The sequence below is a fragment of the Rhinopithecus roxellana genome, chromosome 2 (genome assembly GCF_007565055.1).
Source record: "Rhinopithecus roxellana isolate Shanxi Qingling chromosome 2, ASM756505v1, whole genome shotgun sequence".
NCBI lineage: Eukaryota > Metazoa > Chordata > Mammalia > Primates > Cercopithecidae > Rhinopithecus > Rhinopithecus roxellana.
In genome coordinates this window covers 142,627,778-142,650,273 of record NC_044550.1, presented here as the reverse complement: position 1 = coordinate 142,650,273, position 22,496 = coordinate 142,627,778, and the positions used below count along the sequence as shown (strand labels likewise).

The following is a 22,496-nucleotide window of genomic DNA, read 5'->3' as shown; positions in this document are numbered from 1 at the left end:
TACAAGCAATCCTTCCACCCTGGCCTCCCAAAGCTTTGGGATTACAGGCGTGAGGCCACTGTGCCTGGCATATTCACTTCTCTTCTTCTTCTTTTTTTTTTTTTTTTGAGAGTCTTGCTGTGTTGCCCAGGCTGGAGTGCAGTGGTGTAGTCTTGGCTTACTGCAACCTCTGCCTACCAGGTTTAAGCGATTCTCATGCCTCAGCCTCCCCAGTAGCTGGGATTACAGGTGTGTGCCACCATGCCCAGCTATTTTATTTTTTTATATTTAGTAGAGATGAAGTTTCACCATGTTGGCCATGCTGGTCTGGAACTCCTGGCTTCAAATTGATCCACCTGCCTCGGCCTCTTAAAGTGCTGGGATTACAGGTATGAGCCACTGTTCCTGGCCTATTCACTTGTCTTCTGAAGCCCATCCATAGACAGCTCTTGCCTTGGAAGCTGCAGTGAAAACAAAAATTCTAATTAAAAGTTATCAATAAAGAAATAAAGTGTATGTATTCACACAATGGAATACTGTGCAACCTTTATAAAATTGAGAAAACTTTATACTCTGATATGAAACAATTGCCAAAATAAAAATCTCTCTGGAAAGATACAGAAGGAACCAACTGATAACATTTGTTGCCTCCAGAGATGGGAAGTATGTGTCTGAGAGGCAGGATAAGAGGGAGACTTTTTACCCTTTTGAAATTTGAACCATGTGAATATATTATCTACTAAAGGAATAGAAAGAAAATTAAAAATAAAGAAGCCATGTGGACATTTGAATTTCATTGAGATTTAATTGTTTGCACAAAACTTGAATAAAACCTGACAGATGCCATTTTTAAGAAGTCAGCATATACAATTAATTGGTTGGTATAATTATTGAAAATATGCATAAGATTGAACTAAACACACATGAGACTTAAGGAACAGCCTTATGAAGAGCTGTGAGGTCAGTTTAAATAAGTTGTGGTCTGAACTGTTTCATTGCTCCACTCCTAGAGGCAGCTTTCACATCATGGTTTACTATGTGGAATGCTCTCCCTGGAGCAGTGCTTGACTTTGTTATAATATCATTTTTGCCAAATGATATGCTTTTGCCATGCGTATGTACCTGAACTTGGCCTCTAAGGCCTCTACCTACCTCTGATTTTCTCTCTCTGTCTTTTTTTTTTTTTTTTTTTTGAGACGGAGTCTCGCTCTGTCGCCCAGGCTGGAGTGCAGTGGCCGGATCTCAGCTCACTGCAAGCTCCGCCTCCCGGGTTTACGCCATTCTCCTGCCTCAGCCTCCCGAGTAGCTGGGACTACAGGCACCTGCCACCTCGCCCGGCTACTTTTTTGTATTTTTAGTAGAGATGGGGTTTCACCGGGTTAGCCAGGATGGTTTCGATCTCCTGACCTTGTGATCCGCCCGTCTCGGCCTCCCAAAGTGCTGGGATTACAGGCTTGAGCCACCGCGCCCGGCCTCTCTCTGTCTTTTGAGTGTGTTAGGTTGGTTCTGTTTCTCTTTTGGAGCTTTTGTTGTTGCTGTTTTCTCTCTTTGAAATACTCTCCCTCCACATCCTTGAGTGTCTGCCTTTTTTTCATCATTTAAGTTTCTCTTGCCTGATCCCAGGTCATGAAGATTTATGCTTAAGAGCTTTGTAGTTTTAGCTCTTACATTTAGGACTTTTATCCATTTTTGAGTTAATTTTTATATATTGTGTGAAGTATAGAGGTCCAACTTTATTCTTTTGTATGTGGACATCTAGTTGTCCCAGCATCATTTTTTGAAAAGACTCTTCTTTCTCCAATGAATTATCTTGGCATCCTCGTCAAAAATCAGTTGACTGTAAATGTGAGAGTTGTTTTCTAAACTCCCAGTTCTATTCCATTGATCTGTATATCTATCTGAATGCCAGCAACACACTGCGTTACTGTGGCTTTGTAATAATTTTTGAAGTCAGGAAGTATGTCCTCCACCTTTGTTCTTTTTCAAGATTGTTTAGGCTATTCCATTTCCTTGAATTTCTATATGAATTTTAGAATCAGCAAAGATACCACATGGAATTTTGATAGGAAATTTATTGAATCTGTAGGTCAATTTAGGGAATATTGCCATCTTAACAATATTAAATCTTCCTATCCATGAATGTGGGATGCCTTCATTTGTTAGGTCTTCAGTTTGTTTAAACAGTATTTTGTAGTTTTTCATAGTATGAGTTTTACACTTCATTTGTTAAATATATTCCTAAGTATTTTATTCTTTTTGGTGATTTTTTAAATGGAACTGCTTTCTTTTTTTTTTTTTTTTGAGACCGAGTCTCACTGTGTCCCCCACACTGGAGTGCAGTGGCACAATCTCGGCTTACTACAAGCTCCGCCTCCCAGGTTCATGCCATTCTCCTGCCTCAGCCTCCTGAGTAGCTGGGACTACAGGCACCCACCACCATGCCTGGCTAATTTTTTGTATTTTTAGTAGAGACAGGGTTTCACCGTGTTAGCTAGGATGGTCTCGATCTCCTGACCTCGTGATCCACCCGCCTCGGCCTTCCAAAGTATAGACATGAGCCACCGCGCCCGGCCAGAACTGCTTTCCTAATTTCATTTTTGGATCGTTTATTGCAAAAGTATACAGAAATACAATTGATTTTTGTATATTGATCTTGTATCCTTGCTGAACTCATTATTCAAAGTGTTTAGTGGATTTCTTATGTTTTTCTGTAAGATTGTTTCATCTGAAAACACATGGGTTTACTTCTTGTTCAATGTAGGTGGCTTTTATTTCATTTTATTGCCTAATTCTTTTGCTAGAAACTCGACAACATTGAGTACAAGTGGCAAGAGCAGACATACTTTTTCCTGTTTTTAGGGGGAAAGCTTGCTTGCAAAGTATAAGGCCTTAATATAATTTTAAATATTTTGTTTATTTGTTTATTGATTGATTGATTGAAATGGAGTCTCGCTGTTACCCAGGCTGGAGTGCAGTGGCATGATACCAGCTCACTGCAACCTCCACCTCCCAGGTTCAAGCGATTCTCCTGCCTCAGCCTCCCAAGTAGCTGGGATTACAGGCGTGTGCCACCACACCTGACTGATTTTTCTGTTTTTAGCAGACGGGGTTTTGTCCTGTTGGCCAGGCTGGTCTCAAGCTCCTGGCCTCAGGTAATCTGTCCGCCTCAGCCTCCCAAAGTGCTGGGATTACAGGCGTGAGCCACTGTGCCTGGCTTAAATACTTTAAAATTATTTCATGATTTTTTTTTTCTGTCCTCCCACTAGTTAGATCATTTTATAATTTATTCAGATATATGATTTTGCATTTTAGTGATTTTTAGGATAAAATATTTTTATACCTAGATAGACTTGTGAAGTATGTTGATGATAATCAATTTCTGCTCATGGATTTGATGGACTTTTAAAAAATATTAACCAGAAATATTTGTATTTCTTTATTACTTTCAAAATAGAGAAGTAAAACCAAAATACAGTATTTTGTCAACCACTCTGCAGTGTACTGCGGTACTTATTTTGCATAAAACTGTGTACTCTTCAGAGATAAAATGAACACATAATTTGCTTTCTCTTCTTCTTTTTTTTTTTTTTGAGGTGGAGTCTCGCTCTGTTGCCCAGGCTGGAGCGCAGTGGTACAATCTCAGCTCACTGCAACCTCCGCTTCCCAGGTTCAAGCAATTCTCTTGCCTCAGCCTCCCAAGTAGCTGGGACTGCAGGTGCTTGCCACCATGCCCAGCTGACTTTTGAATTTTGTTTTATTTTATTTTTTTTTATAGAGGTGGAGTCTTGCCCTGTCACCCAGGCTGCAGTGCAGTGGCGTGATCTTGGCTCACTGCCAACCTCTGCTGCCCTGGTTCAAGTGATTCTCTTGCCTCAGCCTCCCGAATAAGTGGGACTACAGGCATGTGCCACCACATCTGGCTAATTTTTTTGTGTTTTTAGTAAAGACGGGGTTTCCCCATGTTGGCCAGGCTATTCTCGAACTCCTGACCTCTGGCAATCTGCCTGCCTCGGCCTCCCAAAGTGCTGGGATTATGGGGGTGAGCCACTGCACCTGGCCAATTTCTGTATTTTCAGTAGTGATGAGGTTTCACTATGTTGGCCAGGCTGGTCTTGAACTCCTGACCTCAAGCCATCCACCCGCCTTGGCCTCCCAAAGTGCTGGGATTAAGGTGTGAGCCACTGCACCCGGCCAAAAAAAGAAAATATTTTTGTGTTGCCTTCATTTTTATTTATTAACTATTATTTTTAAATTTTTTATTTCCATGGGTTTTTGGGGAACAGGTGAGAGTTTGGTGCATCCATCACCTGAGTAGTATGTATGAATCCAGTTTGTAGTCTTTTATCCCTCACTTCCTTCCCACCGGTTCCCTGACTCCCTAGAGTCCATTGTATTATTCTTATTATTATTATTTTGTTTTTGAGAGGGAGTCTTGCTCTGTCGCCCAGGCTGGAGTGCGGTGGTGATCTCGGCTCCAGGAGGTGGTGCAAGCTCCGCCTCCCTGGTTCACCCCATTCTCCTGCCTCAGCCTCCCGAGTAGCTGGGACTACAGGCTCCTGCCACCATGCCCAGCCAATTTTTTGTATTTTTGATAGAGACGGGGTTTCACCGTGTTAGCCAGGATGGTCTCGATCTCCTGACCTTGTGATCCATCCACCTCAGCCTCCCAAAGTGCTGCGCCCAGCCCATTGTATTGTTCTTATGCCTTTGCATCCTCATAGCTTAGCTCCCACTTATAAGTGAGTGAGAACATACAGTGTTTGGTTTTTCATTCCAGAGTTACTTCACTTAGAATAATAGTCTCCAGTTCCATCTGGGTTGCTGCGAATGCCATTAATTTATTCCTTTTTATGGTTCAGTAGTATTCCATTGTGTGTGTGTGTGTATATATATATATATATATATATCTCACAGTTTTTTTAATCTACTTGTTGATTGATGGGCTGAATGACTTAATATTTTAAAAGAGCTCAAATCCTTGCATGGCACAGAGTGAGGCCTCTAGAAAGGTGTGTTAAGTAAACAAATGAAGTCCTGAATCAGGGCAGTAGCAGTGGGAATAGAGGGGAGAAGACAGCAGTATTTGGGAGATAGTTTAGGTTGGATGATTAGGTGGAAGGTCAGAGTGAGAAGGAAAAGCAGTGGCCATGTTTCTGTTTTGGGTGAATGGTGGTGCTGTGCATGGAGATGGGGAATAAAGGGAGAGAAGCAAGTCCCAGCTGAAGATAAATTTAGTTGAGGACATTATTAGTTGGAGGTACCTTTGGGGGATTTGCACAGAGATGGATTTGGCTGCATGTTGGCTGCATAAATATGGAGTTCAGAGCTGGTCTGGAGAAACAGACACAAGATTTAGGAAGTATCAGTATGTACATAAGTGGTACTGGGGTTAAGTAGGCGTGAGTTAGTTCGCACAGTGTGAGTGTGTGGTTCCGGAGTTTTGACTTGGGATTCCCAATGGGCTTTAGGGGAAAACCCCTAACATTGGATACAAAATTTTGTGTAAATGTTTGTTTTTTCATGTATCTGTGGAAAATATATGTACTTTCATCCACAAAAGCATAAAAACAACTGGCATGATGAGTGGGAGAGCACCTGCTTTGTTTCCTTGGCACACATTTTGGCTTATTTTAATAAATGAGCAACTTGTTGCAGGTATTGACAACTTCCTTCACTAGCATATAAGCTCTGTAATGGCAGGGGCCACAAGGAGAGGGAACTGCTGTATAACGTGTGGCTCACGGTGAGTTTTTCACAAATATTAGAGGAATGGATAAGTACAAGTAAACTTTATATTTCCACTAAAAATGTAAATAAACTAGAAGGTAAAACTTCCTGGTATAAAAACATCTCTAGCACTGTTGCATGACTTTATATCTAAGCTATTAAAACACTTACTGACGAATAATATAGCCTAGAGAAATACAGTTATTTTATTATGTTGTAGGTTTCTTTTCAGTTTGGACTTAATTTCTTTTTTTTTGAAACGGAATTTCGCTCTTGCCCAGGCTGGAGTGCAATGGCGTAATCTCAGCTCACCGTAACCTCTGCCTCCTGGGTGCAAGCGATTCTGCTGTCTCAGCCTCCCGAGTAGCTGGGATTACAGGTGTGCACCACCATGCCCAGCTAATTTTGCATTTTTAGTAGAGACAGGGCTTCTCCATGTAGGTCAGGCTGGTTTCGAACTCCTGACCTCAGGTGGTCCACACGTCTCGGCCTCCAAAGTGCTGGGATTACAGGTGTGAGCCGCCGCACCCGGCCCGGTTGGACTTAATTTCTGTGTTTATTTAAGTAGTTTAAATTTGATTTTTTTGGCTCAGAAGTCAGTTGTAGAAAGCTAGCTTCTGGGCTGGGCGCTGTGGCTCACGCCTGTATTCCTGGCACTTTGGGAGGCGGATTGTGAGGTCAGGAGTTCGAAACCAGCCTGGCCAGCATAGTGAAACCCTGTCTCTACTGAAAATACAGAAAAATTAGCTGGGTATGGTGGTGGGTGCCTGTAATCCCAGCTACTCGGGAGACTGAGGCAGGACAACCACATGAACCTGGGAGGTGGAGCTTGCAGTGAGCTGAAATCGCCCCACTGCACTCCAGCCTGGGCGACAGTGGGAGACTCTGTATCAAGAAAAAAAAAAGTTAGCTCCTGGATGAATAAAAACCATAATCAGAGTACATTAGCCCTGGTGAAAATGTCAAAATTCTGAAATAAACCGTTCGATCAGGCATAAACAGTCTCAAATGCTTTAGTTATGCAGGTATGAAAACATAACTTATTTTTTTAAACCTAATTTAGGTAATTGTTTCAATTTGCTATTTAATATGCCTGTGTCGGTTTGTATTTTTGGATCAGGTACTTGGAAACTTCTGTGATAAGAGTGTTTCATTGAATGCGTAGTCTAAAGCTCAATGATAATAAATATTTTGACTTCAGAATCTTATACTTCCCCCTTGTCACAACAGCAGTAGAAATGGGTCTTTTTGCTCTCATGGGAGTGGCCTCTCAGGTAGACTTAACAGATACTGGGGTGAGTAGGGGAAGTAATTTCCATTCTCTATTTCTGTTCCCTCAGTGTGCTTTATTTCATCTGTTCTCTTTTCTGTGCTCTGCTTTGTTTTCTAAAGACAGATTAAAGAAAGATTAGGAACAGAAAGTAGAATGAAAGCTTCACAAGAACAGAGACCTAGCGGCTTTTGTTGATCCCAAGCATCAAGAATAGTTCCTGGGCCATAAAAGGCTCTGAGTAAATATTTCTTGAATGGATAAATGAATGATTGAATGAAAAGAGTTGATGCGGGCTCTTAAAATTCTTCCTAGCTAGAACTTGTTACTGTTCAAAGGTTTTTCAGACCACACTTACATTTCACTCACCAGTGTTTTCCTCAGAGACGTTTTTGAGACTCATGCTAGACTGTTAAATTAGTAACATCAATTATACATCTAGAGATATTTCTGATTTCTTTAAAAAAACTTATTTGTTTGGCTTAAAACAAATTTTGAAGAAGAGGAAATGTCCTAATAAAAGTGAAAGTATATTTTTGTTTTTTGTAGCCACAATATTGTAATATGAGAGTAACAGAAAATCAGTTATAGAAGCTCAATTTTATTAACTCAGAAATACTATATAATCAGCATCGATTTAATACCTTCTTAACATTTCTTAGGTAAAGTCATAGCACAAAGTTAATCCCAATTAAAGATTCTTTTAATACATAATCTTTAAAAACAAATCTACCATTTATTTTGTTTTACATAATCAAGAACCTCTCTTTCTGAGGGCAGTTGTGAAGGTCAGTGGCCTGAGAAATAACAGTTCATGTGTTCAATGAATTTTTTTTTTTTTTAAGACGGAGTTTTGCACTATTTCCCCAGGCTGGAGTGCAGTGGTATGATCTTGGCCTACTGCAACCTCTGCCTCCCGGGTTCAAGCGATTCTCCTGCCTCAGTCTCCTGAGTAGCTGGGATTACAGGCACACACTACCACGCCCAGCTAATTTTTGTATTTTTAGTAGAGATGGGGTTTTGCCATGTTGGTCAGGACGGTCTGGAACTCCTGACCTTGTGATCTACCTGCCTCAGCCTCCCAAAGTGCTGGGTTTACAGGCGTGAGCCATCACGCCCTGCCTACCATTTCTTTTAGAAATGAAATTACTGGGCAAAGGGTATGTACCTTTAAAATTTTGATAAGTGTGGCTAGATTGCCTTCCATAAAGGTTATACCAGTTTTTTTTTTTTTAGGTGAAGTCTCGCTCTGTCACCAGGCCGGAGTGCAGTGGCATGATCTCAGCTCACTGCAACCTCTACCTCCTGGGTTCAAGCGATTCTCCTGCCTCAGCTTCCCAAGTAGCTGGGACTACAGGTGTGCGCCACCATGCTCAGCTAATTTTTGTATTTTTAGTAGAGATGGGGTTTCACCATGTTGGCCAGGATGGTCTCGATCTCTTGACCTCGTGATCCACCCGCCTCGGCCTCCCAAAATGCTGGGATTACAGGCGTGAGCCATCGTATCCGACCGAGGTTATACCAGTTTTTACTTCTATCAGCAGTAGAGTGTGTGAGCATCTGTTTCCCCACATCCTTGACAGATATGGGCATTATCAGTCTTTTAAAACTTAGGGGAAAATGATCAAGTTTTAATGTATCTGCTTATTTGTGACATCTGGCATTTTTTATGTTTGTTGGCTTTTTACATTTCTTTTATACTTTGCCTATTAGAGCTTTTATTTATTTTTCTATTGGTTGGGTTATCTTTTATTGATTTGTAGGAACCCTTTTTTACATGTTGTGTGTGTGTGTGTGTGTGTGTGTATGTGTGTGTGTATTTTCAGATAGGGTATTGCTCTGTTGCCTGGGTTAGAGTACAGTGGTGTGATGGTCATGGCTCACTGCAGCCTCAAACTCTTGCTGCACAAGTGATCCTCCCACCTCAGCCTCCTGAGTAGCTGGGACTACAGGCATGCAGGCATGTGCCACCACACCAAGCTGATTTTTTTTTTTTTTTTAAATTTGTAGAGATGGGGGTCTCCCTGTGTTGCCCTGGCTGGTATTGAACTCTTGGGCTCAAATGATCCTCCCGCCTTGGCCTCTCAAAGTGTTGGGATTACAGGTGTGGGCCACCACACCTGGCCTTTTGTGTGTGTGTGTATATATATATATATATATATTTTTTTTTTTTTTTTTTTTGAGACGAGTGTCACTCTGTCGCCCAGACTGGAGTGCAAAGGGGCATTCTCGGCTCACTGCAACCTCTGCCTCCGAGGTTCAAGGGATTCTTGTGCCTCAGCCCCCTGAGTAGCTAGGATTACAGGCGTGCACCACCACACCTGACCAATTTTTGTATTTTCAGTAGAGACAGGGTTTTGCTATGTTGGCCAGGCTGGTCTCAAACTGCTAGTCTCAAGCAGTCCACCTGCCTCGGCCTCGAAAGTGCTGGAATTACAGGTGTGAGCCACTGCGTCCAGCCTGTTGTAGCTATTTTTAAGTTAGTTGCTTTTTTTTTTTTTTTTTGAGATAGTTTCACTATGTTGTCCAGGCTGAATTTGAACTCCTGGGTTCAAGCAATCCTCTTTTCTCAGCCTCTCTGGTAGCTGGGGTTATAGGTGTGCACCACACTGCCCAGCTCTGTTGCTTGCATTTTAACTTTGTTTATGGCACTTTTATTTTTGTGTAGTAAAATCTACCTTTCTTTAGGGATGGTTTCTGGCCTTGATGTTCTGCTTTGAGGGCCTTCCACTTGCCAAGATTGAAAAATAAATATAAACACTTGTTCTTTTCTCCACTCATATGCTCAACAAGAATTATTCTATGCAGGCAAGAGAAATGTTTAGATCCATTATTTGGGAGTTAGATTTGTTTTTCTGCATTTCATGAAGTCTTTGAAGGTCTAGAACACTGGACAGCAAATGTTAATTGGAAGAGTCAGGTGAAGTCACATGCTTTAAATTAAGGACAAATTGCTGACCTTTGCCTCTTAGATGTTTACACCCCAGACAACTGCTCACACTGGAGATAGTTCTAAAAAAGTATGAGTAAAATGTCTTCCATTCTGATGAAAATTATTTTCTAAAAACTTTGATTTTTGATGTATACTGAGTTAGGATGCTGCAATTTCTTTAACTCTTACGTTGCCATCAGAGTATGGGGTAGTTTAGGGGAGTAGGGTAAAGTAATGCAAAAGGAAAGAAAGGAGGATGTGAGTGGAAATAATTACGTGGGGAGGAAATGGTGTAACAGTGCTAAGGAGTGGCAGTGCAGATTTTTGTGCAGACAAAACCCAGACAACTCAATGTCACCAGTAGCTCGATGTCCTGAATTACATTTTGTTTTCTTTCTCTTCTCAGTTTTAAGCATTTTTGGTCTGAAAACAGGTTGAAAACCACCACTTGCTTTAACCAGATTATTAATTTACAGTTTGGTTATTTCCATGGCGCACATGAACTATCACTGTCTTTCTCTGTGTGTGTTTAAACAATCACTACTTTTTATTTTTATTTTTAAAATGTTTCCATCTATGAGCTCACTTAGAACAGTCACGATTGTTTGAGTGAAGAATCACTGTGTAATTTCAAAAAAGTGAAACTGATGTGAAACTCATTTACTCCAGAAGCAATAAAGTAGTTGTCAGCCTCAGACTTGATTCTCTGTAATTATAAGAAAGACGGTGGTTTTCTTTATTGTTCTTCTCCCCTTTAGCATCTGACACAGATGTCTCAGTTTCATAGCTGAGACACCCATTCTGTAAGCAGTATCTTTTAAACTTAGATTTAATTAGGATGGATTTGTAACTAGGAGATTTACAAAAGAGGATATATATAAAGCCAGAGAAGTCTTTAATCTTTTTTTTAATTTATTTTTATTTATTTATTTATTTATTTATTTTTGAGACAAAGTCTCATTCTGTCACCTAGGCTGGAGTGCAGTGGTGCAATTTCACCACACTGCAACTTCTGCCTCCCAGGTTCAAGCGATTCTCGTGCTCCAGTCTTCTGAGTAGTTGGATTATAGGCATGCGCCACCATGCCTAGCTAATTTTCAGATTTTTAGTAGAAATGGGTTTTCACCATGTTGACCAGGCTGGTCTTGAACTGGCCTCAAGTGATTATTTCGCATCGACCTCCCAAAGTGGCTGGGATTACAGGCATGAGCTGCCTTGCCTGATCTTTTAAAAAAATTATTTAACATGCTATGTACCTCAATTATCTGCTTTGTTTATTGGCTTAGCCACAAAGTTATTTGTGTGTGTGTGTTTCACACTTATTTGGGATTTTTGACATTGTAAGAGTGTAACAATTATTGTCAGGATCTAGGAAATAATTGCTAACTTTCCTTAAACTTTACAAAGTACTTTTGTAGGCATTTCTCTCATGCAATAAAGAGAGGTAGGCTATAGGGATAAAAAGTGATAAAAACTGGTGATTACAACCATCAAGGATAGGAAGAGGGAAAATGATACAGGTGGTTCTTAAACCCAGTTCTTTGGAATTCAGATCCTACGTTCTCATTATTTTTTCTTCCTTATACCCTTTTCTGTAAGGAGAGATTATGATAAACAGAGTGTTTCAGTAATAGGAAGGGATGATAGTTCAGAAATGAGATGAGGGGAAGATTTTTACTGAGTCAGAATTGTGGTAGATGCATAATTAATCCACATAAAGGGTCAGTATTAGTCCCACTTTACTGAGGAGAAAACAGATAATACACAGTAGCTTGCCCAAAATCACACAGGTAGAAAACACTAGAGCACAGATTTGAATTAAGGCTTCCGATTCTAAGGTCTGTTCCCTTTCCTCTATACCGCAATTTCTTAAACTAAATTTTAGTGAGGTGGGGAAGACTATGCAAAGGTTAGGAAAAGTGATTGATTTTAATTGTAATTAAATACAATTACATTGTAAATGTTTCAGTATGATTAATTTGAATTCTGTGGTTTAACACGGGGGTGATTAAAGAGCATATTGTAATAAGCATCAAAGGTTTTTTTTCTTCAGAATGTTGAACAATCATATAAAGGAAAACAATTAGGAGGTTTTTAGTTGCCAGGAATGGTTAGGGTTGTGAGAGTTATTCTTCTTTCAGACTGGAGTATACGTTCCACCGACAAGGATCATATTCTCCAACTTTGTCTTCTCCCCAGTTGTTCCTGGGATGATGGGATGTGGATGTGGGTGTGTATGTGCATGCATGATCAATAATAAGTAACTGCTACTTGCCTCTTTAGTAACTCTGCTGTCATTAGCAAAAATATCACTTGCTTATTTTGGTCTATTTTTGGCCTGATTCTGAGAATTTATATTACTTTTCATTAGACCAATTATTCTTTTGTTGTTGTTGTTGTTGTTTTTTTTTTTTGAGACGGAGTCTTGCTCTGCCACCCAGGCTGGAGTGCAGTGGCCGGATCTCAGCTCACTGCAAGCTCCGCCTCCGGGTTTACGCCATTCTCCTGCCTCAGCCTCCCGAGTAGCTGGGATTACAGGCGCCCGCCTCGTCGCCCGGCTAGTTTTTTGTATTTTTAGGTAGAGGCAGGGTTTCACCGTATTAGCCAGGATGGTCTCGATCTCCTGACCTCGTGATCCGCCCGTCTCGGCCTCCCAAAGTGCTGGGATTACAGGCTTGAGCCACCGCGCCCGGCTTTTTTTTTTTTTTTTTTTTTTTTTTTTTTTTTTTTTTAGACGGACTCTCCCTATGTCTCCCAGGCAGGCTGGAGTGCAGTGGTGTGACCTGGGCTCACTGCAACCTCTGCCTCCTGGGTTCAAGCAATTCTGCTCCCTCAGACTCCCAAGTAGCTGGAATTACAGGCGCCTGCCACCATGCCCAGCTAATTTTTTGTGTTTTTAGTAGAGATGGGGTTTCACCATGTTGGCCAGGCTGGTCTCAAACTCCTGAACTCAAGTGACCCACTTGCCTTGGCCTCCCAAAGTGGAGGGATTACAGGCGTGAGCCGCTGCGCCTGGCTGACAAATTATTCTTAACTCAGGTAAAGTTATCAGTTAACTTGTGCACATGAAAAGAAAGCGACTGTATTCATGGAACTCTCTTGATAGGGAGAAATTACTCAGGGTAACCCAGTGTGTATATAAAGCTGTCCCATCTTACAATTGAAATTATAATTTTATGCAGTTAATGTTTATTCATGAATCTCCTGTTTTTTTTTTTCTTTTAGGACATTCGGAAATTCTTTGGAGTAATACCAAGTGGAAAGAAACTTGTAACTGAAACAGTAAAGAAGAATGAGAAAACAAAGTCTGATGAAGAAACTTTAAAAGCAAAGAAAGGAATAAAGGAAATCAAGGTTAGTTTTCTGGATATAATTTTGCATTGTATGAAATGTAAAATAAGCTCAGTTCTTATACTTTTTTTTTTTTTTGAGACGGAGTCTTGCTCTGTTGCCCGGGCTGGAGTGCAGTGACACGATCTCGGCTCATTGCAAGCTCTGCCTCTCAGGTTCACGCCATTCTCCTGCCTCAGCCTCCTGAGTAGCTGGGACTATAGACACCCGCCACCACGCCTGGCTAATTTTTTGCATATTTAGTAGAGATGGGGTTTCACCATGTTAGCTACAATGGTCTCGATCTCCTGGCCTTGCGATCCTCCCCCCTCGGCCTCCCAAAGTGTTGGGAATACAGGCGTGAGCCACTGTGCCTAGCCTCAGTTCTTATACTTGATATCTTGGGAAGCTTGATAACAACTCAGAGGAAGCAGGTTTCAACTCAGAGGAAGAAGAAGAGTAATAAGGCTGTTCGTTTGTTCTTTCTCTCTCTCTCTCTCTTTTTTTCTTTTTTCTTTTCGTCTTCTCTTCTCTTCTCTTCTCTTCTCTTCTCTTCTCTTCTCTTCTTTCGACAGGATCTTGCCCTGTTGCCCAGGCTGGAGTGTAGTATCATGATCACAGCCCACTGCAGCCTTGAACTCCTGGCCTCAAATGATCCTCCTGGCTTTACCTTCCATGTAGCCAGAACTACAGGTGCTTGCCATTGTGCTTGGCTAATTAAAAAAAATTATTTTTTGATAGAGATGGGGGTCTCAATTATGTTAGACAGGCTGGTCTTGAACTCCTGGCCTCAAGTGATCCTCCTGCCCTTGTCTCCCAAGGTGTTGTGATTACAGGTGTGAGCCACCATGCCTGGCCACGAATTCTAATTAATGTAACTTACTACATTCATAGCTTCATGTTTTCCTGATGTAGAGATATAACCCTTTTTAGTTGTTACCACTTTGCATTTTAAGACCAAAGTTTGCTCACAGAGACATGAACTCCTATGCTCAGGTGGATGGTATGAGATTTCTGGTGACGGAAGGCTTTGGAGGAAAGCTTTATTCTTTCCCCTGTTCTCTATGGGCCTGAGAGAAACTAAGATATAATGTCAACATGGAAAATAGGCCATGGCTGCAGTAGCATATTTGAATTAATATTATTTCACTTTATGTAAAGTGTAACCATTTTGCAACTCTGCAAGTCCATCTGCCACCATCACTCCATTCTTTACGCCCTAGTTGTCATATATATTACACCTACATATGTTAATACTGCACAATTCAATGTAATTTTGCTTTAAAAAGATGTGCATTTTTTTAAAAAAATTAAGGCAAAAATTGCTCTTTTTATTTTACACACGTATTTGCTATTTCTGATGCTGTTCATTTCTCATTGAAGATCTGAGTTTTCATCTAACGTCATTTTCTTTCAATTTGAAGAATTTTCTTTAGCATTTTTTTGTAGTGTAGGTCTGTTGGTGATAAACCTCTGCTAAGTTTTTGTTAATCTGAAAATGCCTGTATTTTGCCTTCATTCTTGAAGGTTGTTTTTGCTGGATATGGAATTTTGGGTTGACCGTTTTTTTAAAAATTTAAGCCTTTTAAAGATGTTCCACTGTTTTTTGGCTTCCAGTTTGTCTGATGAGATGCCTCCAGTCATTCATATTGTTTTCTCATGTGTGTTGTTTTTCTCATGGTTCATTAAAGAATTTTTTAATTTTTGGTTTTCAGCAGTTTGACTATGGCATAACTGAGTGTGGTTTTCTTGTATTTATCCTGTTTTGGGTTTCTGAGCTTCTTTAATCTGTAAATTTACATCTTTTATCAAAATTGGGAACTTTTTGCTATAATTTCTTTAAATATTTTTTCTGCCTCATTCTCTCTCCTCTTCTTGAACTATAATTACATAAACATTAAAAGTTTTGATATTATCTCATGGATCATTGAGCCTTGTTCATTTTTATCAGTCTTTTTTTCAGATTGAGTACTCTCTTTTTCTGTCTTTAAGTTCATTGATTCTTCTTTTATCACCAATTTGCTGTTAAGGCTATCTAGTGAATTTTTATTTTATATATTGTATTTTTCAGTTCTAGAATTTTCATTTGTTTCTTTTTCGTAACTTTAATTTCTCTCCTTTAGGTTCTTGAGTGTAATTGTAATAGCTGCTTTATTTTTTGTTTTTTATTTTGAGACGGAGTTTTGCTCTTGTTGCCCAGGTTGGAGTGCAAGTGGCATGATCTTGGCTCACCGCAACCTCTGCCTCCTGGGTTCAAGCAATTCTCCTGCCTCAGCCTCCCTAGTAGCTGGGATTTCAGGCATGCGCCCCCATGCCCTACTAATTTTGTATTTTTAGGAGAGTTGAGGTTTCTCCATATTGGCCAGGCTGGTCTCAAACTCCCGACCTCAGGTGATCTACCTGCCCCGGCCTCCCAAAGTGCTGGAATTATAGACATGAGCCACTGCGCCTGGCCTAGTAGTGCACTGCTTGAAAATTCTTGTCTGCTAATGCTGACATCTGGGTTATATCAAGATTGGTCTTCATTAAGTGCCTTTTGTCCTGATTCTTTGGGTCATGTGTTAGTTCAGGCCACCATAACAAAATACTGTAAAGTAGATGGTACTGGCTGATTAGGTGTCTGGTGAGGGCCTTTTTCCTGGTTGGTACATGGCTCCCTTCTTGCTGTGTCCTCACATAGTCTCTTCTTAGTGCATTTGGGTGAAGAGAGAGATTGAGCACTCTGGTGGAGAAAGAGAGAGAGATAGAAATTGAATGAGCACTCTGGTGTCTGTTCTTACAGAATGCGAATCCTGTCAGATCAGAGCCCCACCCTTATGACCTTATTTATCCTTAATTACTTGTTTAGAGATTCCACCTCCAAATATAGCCACCCCGAAGGTTATGGCTTCAACATGTGAATTTTGGGGACACAGACATTTGGGACATAACATTCCATCCATGGCCACTCAAAATTTATGTCCTTCTTGCATGCAAAATACATTCATTCCATCATAACAGCCCCCAAAGTCTTATTTCAGCATCAAGTCTGAAGTTCACAGTCTCATGTAAATATCATCCTAATCAGATATGGGTGATACTTGAGGTATGAATCATCCTGAGGCAAAATTTCTCTCTAGTTGTGAACCTGTGAAACCAGATTAGGAATGTGCTTCTAAAATATGATAGTAGAACAGACATATAGGGTAGACATTACCATTCCAAAGAGGAGAAATCAGAAGGCAGGGAGGGGTGATGGATCCCAAACAAGTCCAAAACCTAGCACGGCAAATTCCATCAGAACTTAAGCCTTGAAAATAATACTCTTTGGCTTGATGCCCTGCCCTCTAGACCCACTGGGTTAGTGGCTCTACCCCCACAGCCATAGGCAGCTGTCCTGCTTCTGCAGCTCTGCTGGGCCATCCTGCCCACAAGGCTTTGGGTGGTGGCTGTCTCATCTGTTGAAACCAAGCTCCATCTTTTGAAGAGGCAGTTCTGATGGTTGATCTCTGAATTGCTTTTGGGACCATTCTTCCCTTTTCTTGAAAAATAGCCCCATTGTCCTGTCACTGGAATCTCAGAAGTCTGACAGCCTTCTTTCATTTTTGTGCTTTCTCCATGCTCTTCAATTCAAACTGACAGTGTTTTTGCTTGTATAATCCCATAATCTCTTTATCCAGTGATACTCCAGCTACATCCTTGCTATTCTCTTTAGAACATGCTTTTTCTTTTCTTTTCTTTTCTTTTTTTTTTTTTGAAACAATCTTGCTCTGTTGCCCAGACTGGAGTGCAGTGGTGCGATCTCAGCTCACTGCAACCTCCGTCTCCCAGATTGAAGTTAATCTCCTGCCTCAGCCTGGTGAGTAGCTGGGACTGTAGTCGCGTGCCACTGTCCAGCTAACATTTTGTATTTTTGCTAGAGTTGGGGTTTCACCATATTGGCCAGGCTGGTCTCAAACTCCTGCCTCGACCTCCCAAAGTGCAGAGATTACAGGTGTGAGCTACCACGTCCGGCCTAGAACATGCTTTATCATTTTTTGAAATATGGACAGGGAATTTTTTGAAATATGATATTTTGAAATATAATTTTTTGAAATATGGACAGAGAATTTTACAAACCTTCAAGCTCTGGTCCCTTTTTGCTGAACAGTTTCTTCTGTAGTTCATCTCTTCCCTTTTGCATTTGACTACAAGCAGTCAGAAGGACTCAGGCCGCATCTTCAAGATTTTGCTTTGAGATCTCCTCAGCTAAATATGTGATTTCATCGTTCACAAGTTCCATCTTTTACAAAGTACTAGGACCCAACTTGGCCAAGTTCTGTGCCACTTTATAGTAAGAATTGCCTTTCTTCCAATTTCCAATAATCTCTTTCTCATTTCCATGTAAAACCTCACCAGGTTGGCCTTTAACATTCATATTTATACCAACGTTCTGTTCATGATGATATATGCTCTGAGATGAAAGAGGCTTCTTCTCTAGCTCTTCTCTTTTCTTCGTCAGCTCTCATTGTTATTACATCTAAAGTTCATATTTCTATCAGCAGTCCCTTCATGGCGGTCTAGGCTTTTTCTACATGCTAGAAAATGTCTAGCCTCTACCCAATTCCAAAGTCACTTCTGTATTTTAGTTTTTTTTTTTTTTTTTTTTTTTTACAGTAGTACCCCATTTCTTGGTACCAAAATCTGTATTATACAGTCAGAGTTCTGTAGAGAAACAGAAGCAATAGGATGCATGTGTGTCTACATAGAGAGATTTATTACCAAGAATTGGTACCTTGATGTTTTAATTGGGAGTCCAAAGGCAGGAAGAAAATATCCCAGAGATGTCCCAGCTCTAAGGCAGTTGGGCAGGAGGAATTCCCTCTCATTCAGGAGAGGGTTAGCCTTTGTTCTTTTCAGACTTTCAGCTGATTGGATGAGACTGAATGCCATCAGGGAGGGCAATATGCTTTACTTAGTCTATTGATTTAAATATTAAGCTCATTCGAAAACATCCTTGCAGAAACACCCAATATGATGTTTGACCAAATATGTGGACATCTTGTGGTTCAGTCAGGTTCACACATAAAATTAACCTCGACAGGTCACATTTCCTTTTTATTTGTATGTTCTAGTTATTTTGGATTATCTTGGACATTGTGAATGATACAGTGTAGGAACTTTGGATCCTGTTATATTCCTTCAAAGAGTGTTGATTCTTTTGGTTTATCAGGCATTGATCTTGGCTGCACTCAAGCTCTAAACTCTTGCCTACCCTGTAATGGGCAGCAGCTGAAATCTTTATTCAATTCTTTTAACCTTAGCTAAGCACTAGGAGTTGTTCCACATATGTATAATTCAGGAGATAGCCAGAGATTTGGGTAAAGTTTACAGGCAGAATTTGGGATTTCTTTCTGTGGCTTTCTCCTTTCCTTGATACCTTCTTCTCTTACTTTTGAGTTGTAGTTGATTCTGACTCTGTCCTTGATCCAGTGGTATATGTAAATTATAATTGCTCATTTGATCCATTTTATTGCAAGCTAGTTGATTGTTCTTATGTTTTTGAAGTTTTATTGTAATGGATAGGAATAGTTTCTATTTCTACCTTATAATTGATTATAATCAGTTTTTTCACTGTCTGACTTCTTGATGCTTTCTGAGAAAATTTGAATATGTTAGAAATGTGATGTTTAACTACAAAATATAAATAATACCTTTTGCATTGGTTTTATTTAGTGTTTTTTTTTTTTTTTGAGATGGAGTTTCGCTCTTGTTGCACAGACTGGTGTGCAATGGCGCAATCTTGGCTCACTGCAACTTCTGCCCCCCAGGTTCAAGCGATTCTCTTTCTTCAGCCTCCCGAGTAGCTGGGATTACAGGCATGCACCACCACACCTGTCTAATTTTGTATTTTTAGTCGAGACAGAGTTTCTCCATGTTGGTCAGGCTGGTCTTGAACTCCTGACCTCAGGTGGTCCGCCTGCCTTGGCCTCCCAAAGTGTTGGGATTACAGGCATGAGCCACTGTGCATGGCCGGTTTTATTTAGTTTCCTAAGGGGCATTGGCAGTGGTAGGCCACTAGATTAGCATTTAATCCTGTTTCTGCCTTTTCATTTTCAGAAAGCACTTGGCTTGTAATATCTGATATCCTTTTATTCTTTGCTGTATACATAGGTTAGTGTTGAAAGTGGAGCTGAATAATATTATAGTGTTTTCTGTAATTCTTTTTTTCCCATTGTGGTACAGTTACTGTCTGGCCTAGTTTTAGCCAATAAGGGTATATTACTGACAGTTTAGGCTGGAGAATTCTTTGTTGTGGAGGACTGTCCTATGCTTTGTAGGATGTTTAGTAGCATCCCTGATCTACTTGTTAGATGACAGTAAACCTCCCTACCCCTATTTATGACGAAGTAAAAATGTTTCTAGACATTGAAAAATGTCTTCTAGGTGGGGGGCGGGGGTGCAAAATTCCTCCTGGTTAAAACGACTGAGCCCAAATCTAACGAGAAAAAAAGGATAGTTATATAGGCTTATTTATGTTCTGATTATACTGTGATGTTTATAGGTAAGTAGCTCCCGTAAAGAGGATGACTTCAAACAAAAGCAACCAAGCAAGAAAAAGAGGATCATCTATGATTCAGGTAATGTTTCTTCTGAGGAGCTTTAAAGTTTTAAAGTTATTGTATATCCCTTAGCACAGTGATGGGTGTGGTGGCTCACGCCTGTAATCCCAGCACTTTGGGAGGCCAAGGCAGGCAGATGACTTGAGGTCGGGAGTTTGAGACCAGCCTGGCCAACATAGTGAAACCCCGTCTCTATTAAAAATACAAAAATTAGCTGGGTGTCGTGGCATGCGCCTGCAATCCCAGCTACTCGGGAGGCTGAGGTATGAGAATTGATTGAACCCCGGAGGCAGAAGTGGCAGTGAGCCAAGATCGCCACTGTACTCCAATCAGGCTGACAAGAGTGAGACTTTGTCTCAAAAAAAAAAAAAAAAAAAGTAAACTAGGATCTGAGACACATAGCTCTCTGAGGTGTTAATAAGTGCTGTGAGAAGGGTGCTGTATGCTCAAGTGAAATTTCAAATAAGTTTATTATAGAACTTATCAGAACCAAAATGTTTATATTAAAGATTCCTTCAGAAAGTGATAGAGTATGCAGCATTTGTCAAACTTAATTTGGATATATGTGTTTTTATTTAATTTAATTGATTTATTTAGAGACAGTCTTGCCCTGTTGTCCAAGTTGGAATGCAGTGGTGTGATCTTGGGTCACTGCAACCTCTGCCTCCCAGGTTCAAGTGATTCTTGCGCTTCGGACACTGCAGTAGCTGGAACTACAGGCGTGCAGCACCATGTCTAGCTAATTTTTGTAATTTTGGTGGAGATGGGGTTTTACCACGTATCCCAGGCTGGTCTCGAACTCCTGGCCTCAAGCAATTCACCTTCCTCGGCCTTTCAAAGTGTTGGGATTGCAGGCACGAGCCTCTGCATCTGGCCCTGTTATTTTTAAAAATACTTGTATTAATTTCTGTTTTTAAAGCAAAAATCTAAAATTTAATTTTTGTGCCTTATTGAAAGATCTGGCTTTTTTGGGTTGCATTTAAAAAGGAATAAACACAATTTAAAGGCTTTTCTTTGAATGTAATTTTAAAATAGGGAACACATTTTTTTGCATGCCTTTTATGATGCACAAAATGATGGTAAGATGATGATAGAATTCAGAAAGTGTCAGTTTTTGCTTTTGTGGAGAAGATCTGTCTCTTCTGTTTTATTTTTATTTTTTTTGAGACAGAGTTTTGTTCTCTCACCAAGGCTGGAGTGCAGTGGCACGACCTCTGCTCACTACAACCTCTGCCTCCTGGGTTCAAGCGATTCTCCTGCCTCAGCCTCCCAAGTAGCTGGGATTACAGGTGCCCACCACCATGCCTGGCTAATTTTTGTAGCTTTTAGTAGAAAAGGGATTTCACTATGTTGGCCAGGCTGGTCTTGAACTCCTGACCTCAGGTGATTTTGCCTGCCTTGGCCTTCCAAAGTGTTGGGATTACAGGCGTGAGCCACTGTACCCAGCCTTCTGGTGTGAATTCTTTTTTTTTTTGAGACGGAGTCTTGCTCTGTCGCCCAGGCTGGAGTGCAGTGACCGGATCTCAGCTCACTGCCAGCTCCGCCTCCCGGGTTTACACCATTCTCCTGCCTCAGCCTCCCGTGTAGCTGGGACTACAGGCGCCCGCCACCTCGCCCGGCTAGTTTTTCTTCGTATTTTTAGTAGAGACGGGGTTTCACCGCATTAGCCAGGATGGTCTCGATCTCCTGACCTCGTGATCCGCCCGTCTCGGCCTCCCAAAGTGCTGGGATTACAGGCTTGAGCCACCGCGCCCGGCCAATGGTGTGAATTCTTAAAATAAAAAATGTGCCTAAAGAAGCATTTATGGATTGTCAAGATTTTCACAGTGTTATCAAAGGTTCTGAATTCTGAAAGTACTTAAGTGTTTACTGTGTGCCTTTTATTGCTCTGTATTGTAAAGAATTTGAAAGAAGTACGTGTTCCTCTTCCCCAGGAGTTTTGTTTGTTGGGAAACTGGAAATGTGTTTGATATAGTTTACTACAGTGTGACAGGATTTATAAATGCATGGTGCAAGGGAAGAGGAAGGACACTAAAGTTTATGAAACATCTATTTTGTACCAGGCACTATGCCAGGTACTCACACTTTTTTCCTGACTTTTATTTAAGTGCCCTGGGAGATTAGGCTGTGGTAAACAGAATAATGGCCCCAAAAGATATCCACAGCCTAATTCCTAGAACCTGTGACTATATTAGGTTATATGGGAAGGGGAAGTAAAAGTTACAGATGGTGTTAAGATGGCTAATCAGATTGACCTTAAAAGTAGGGAGATTAGGTCAGGCGTGGTGGCTCTTGCCTATAGTCCCAGCACTTTTGGAGGCTGAGGCAGGTGGATCACTTGAGGTCAGTCAGGAGTTCCAGACCAGCCTGGCCAACATAGTAAAACCCCGTCTCTACTAAAAATACAAAAATTAACTGGGCGTGGTGGCACGCGCCTGTAGTCCCAGCTACTGAGGAGTCTGAGGCAGGAGAATTGCTTGAACCCAGAAGGCAGAGGTTGCAGTGAGCTGAGATCACTCTACTGCACTCCAGCTTGGGCAACAGAGTGAGACTCCATCTCAAAAAAGAAAAATAAAATAGGGACATTATGCTGGATTATCTGGGTGGGCTCAGTGTAGTCACAAGGAATAGGGAGGCAGAAAAAGGGTTTAGAGAGTGAGATTAACTGTGGAGCAAG

General features: G+C 40.9%; 1 protein-coding gene across 2 annotated transcripts in view; it reads left to right on the top strand.

Annotated features, from left to right (window-relative positions):
• Nucleotides 1-22,496, top strand: part of RFC1 (replication factor C subunit 1) — a 78,144-nt gene that overhangs the window by 2,697 nt on the left and 52,951 nt on the right. For both annotated transcript variants that reach the window (XM_010384428.1, XM_010384423.1), the window contains exons 2-3: nt 13,134-13,262; nt 19,762-19,837. In XM_010384428.1, coding sequence (XP_010382730.1) covers nt 13,134-13,262; nt 19,762-19,837 — 205 coding nt within the window. The remainder of the gene's footprint in view (nt 1-13,133; nt 13,263-19,761; nt 19,838-22,496) is intronic.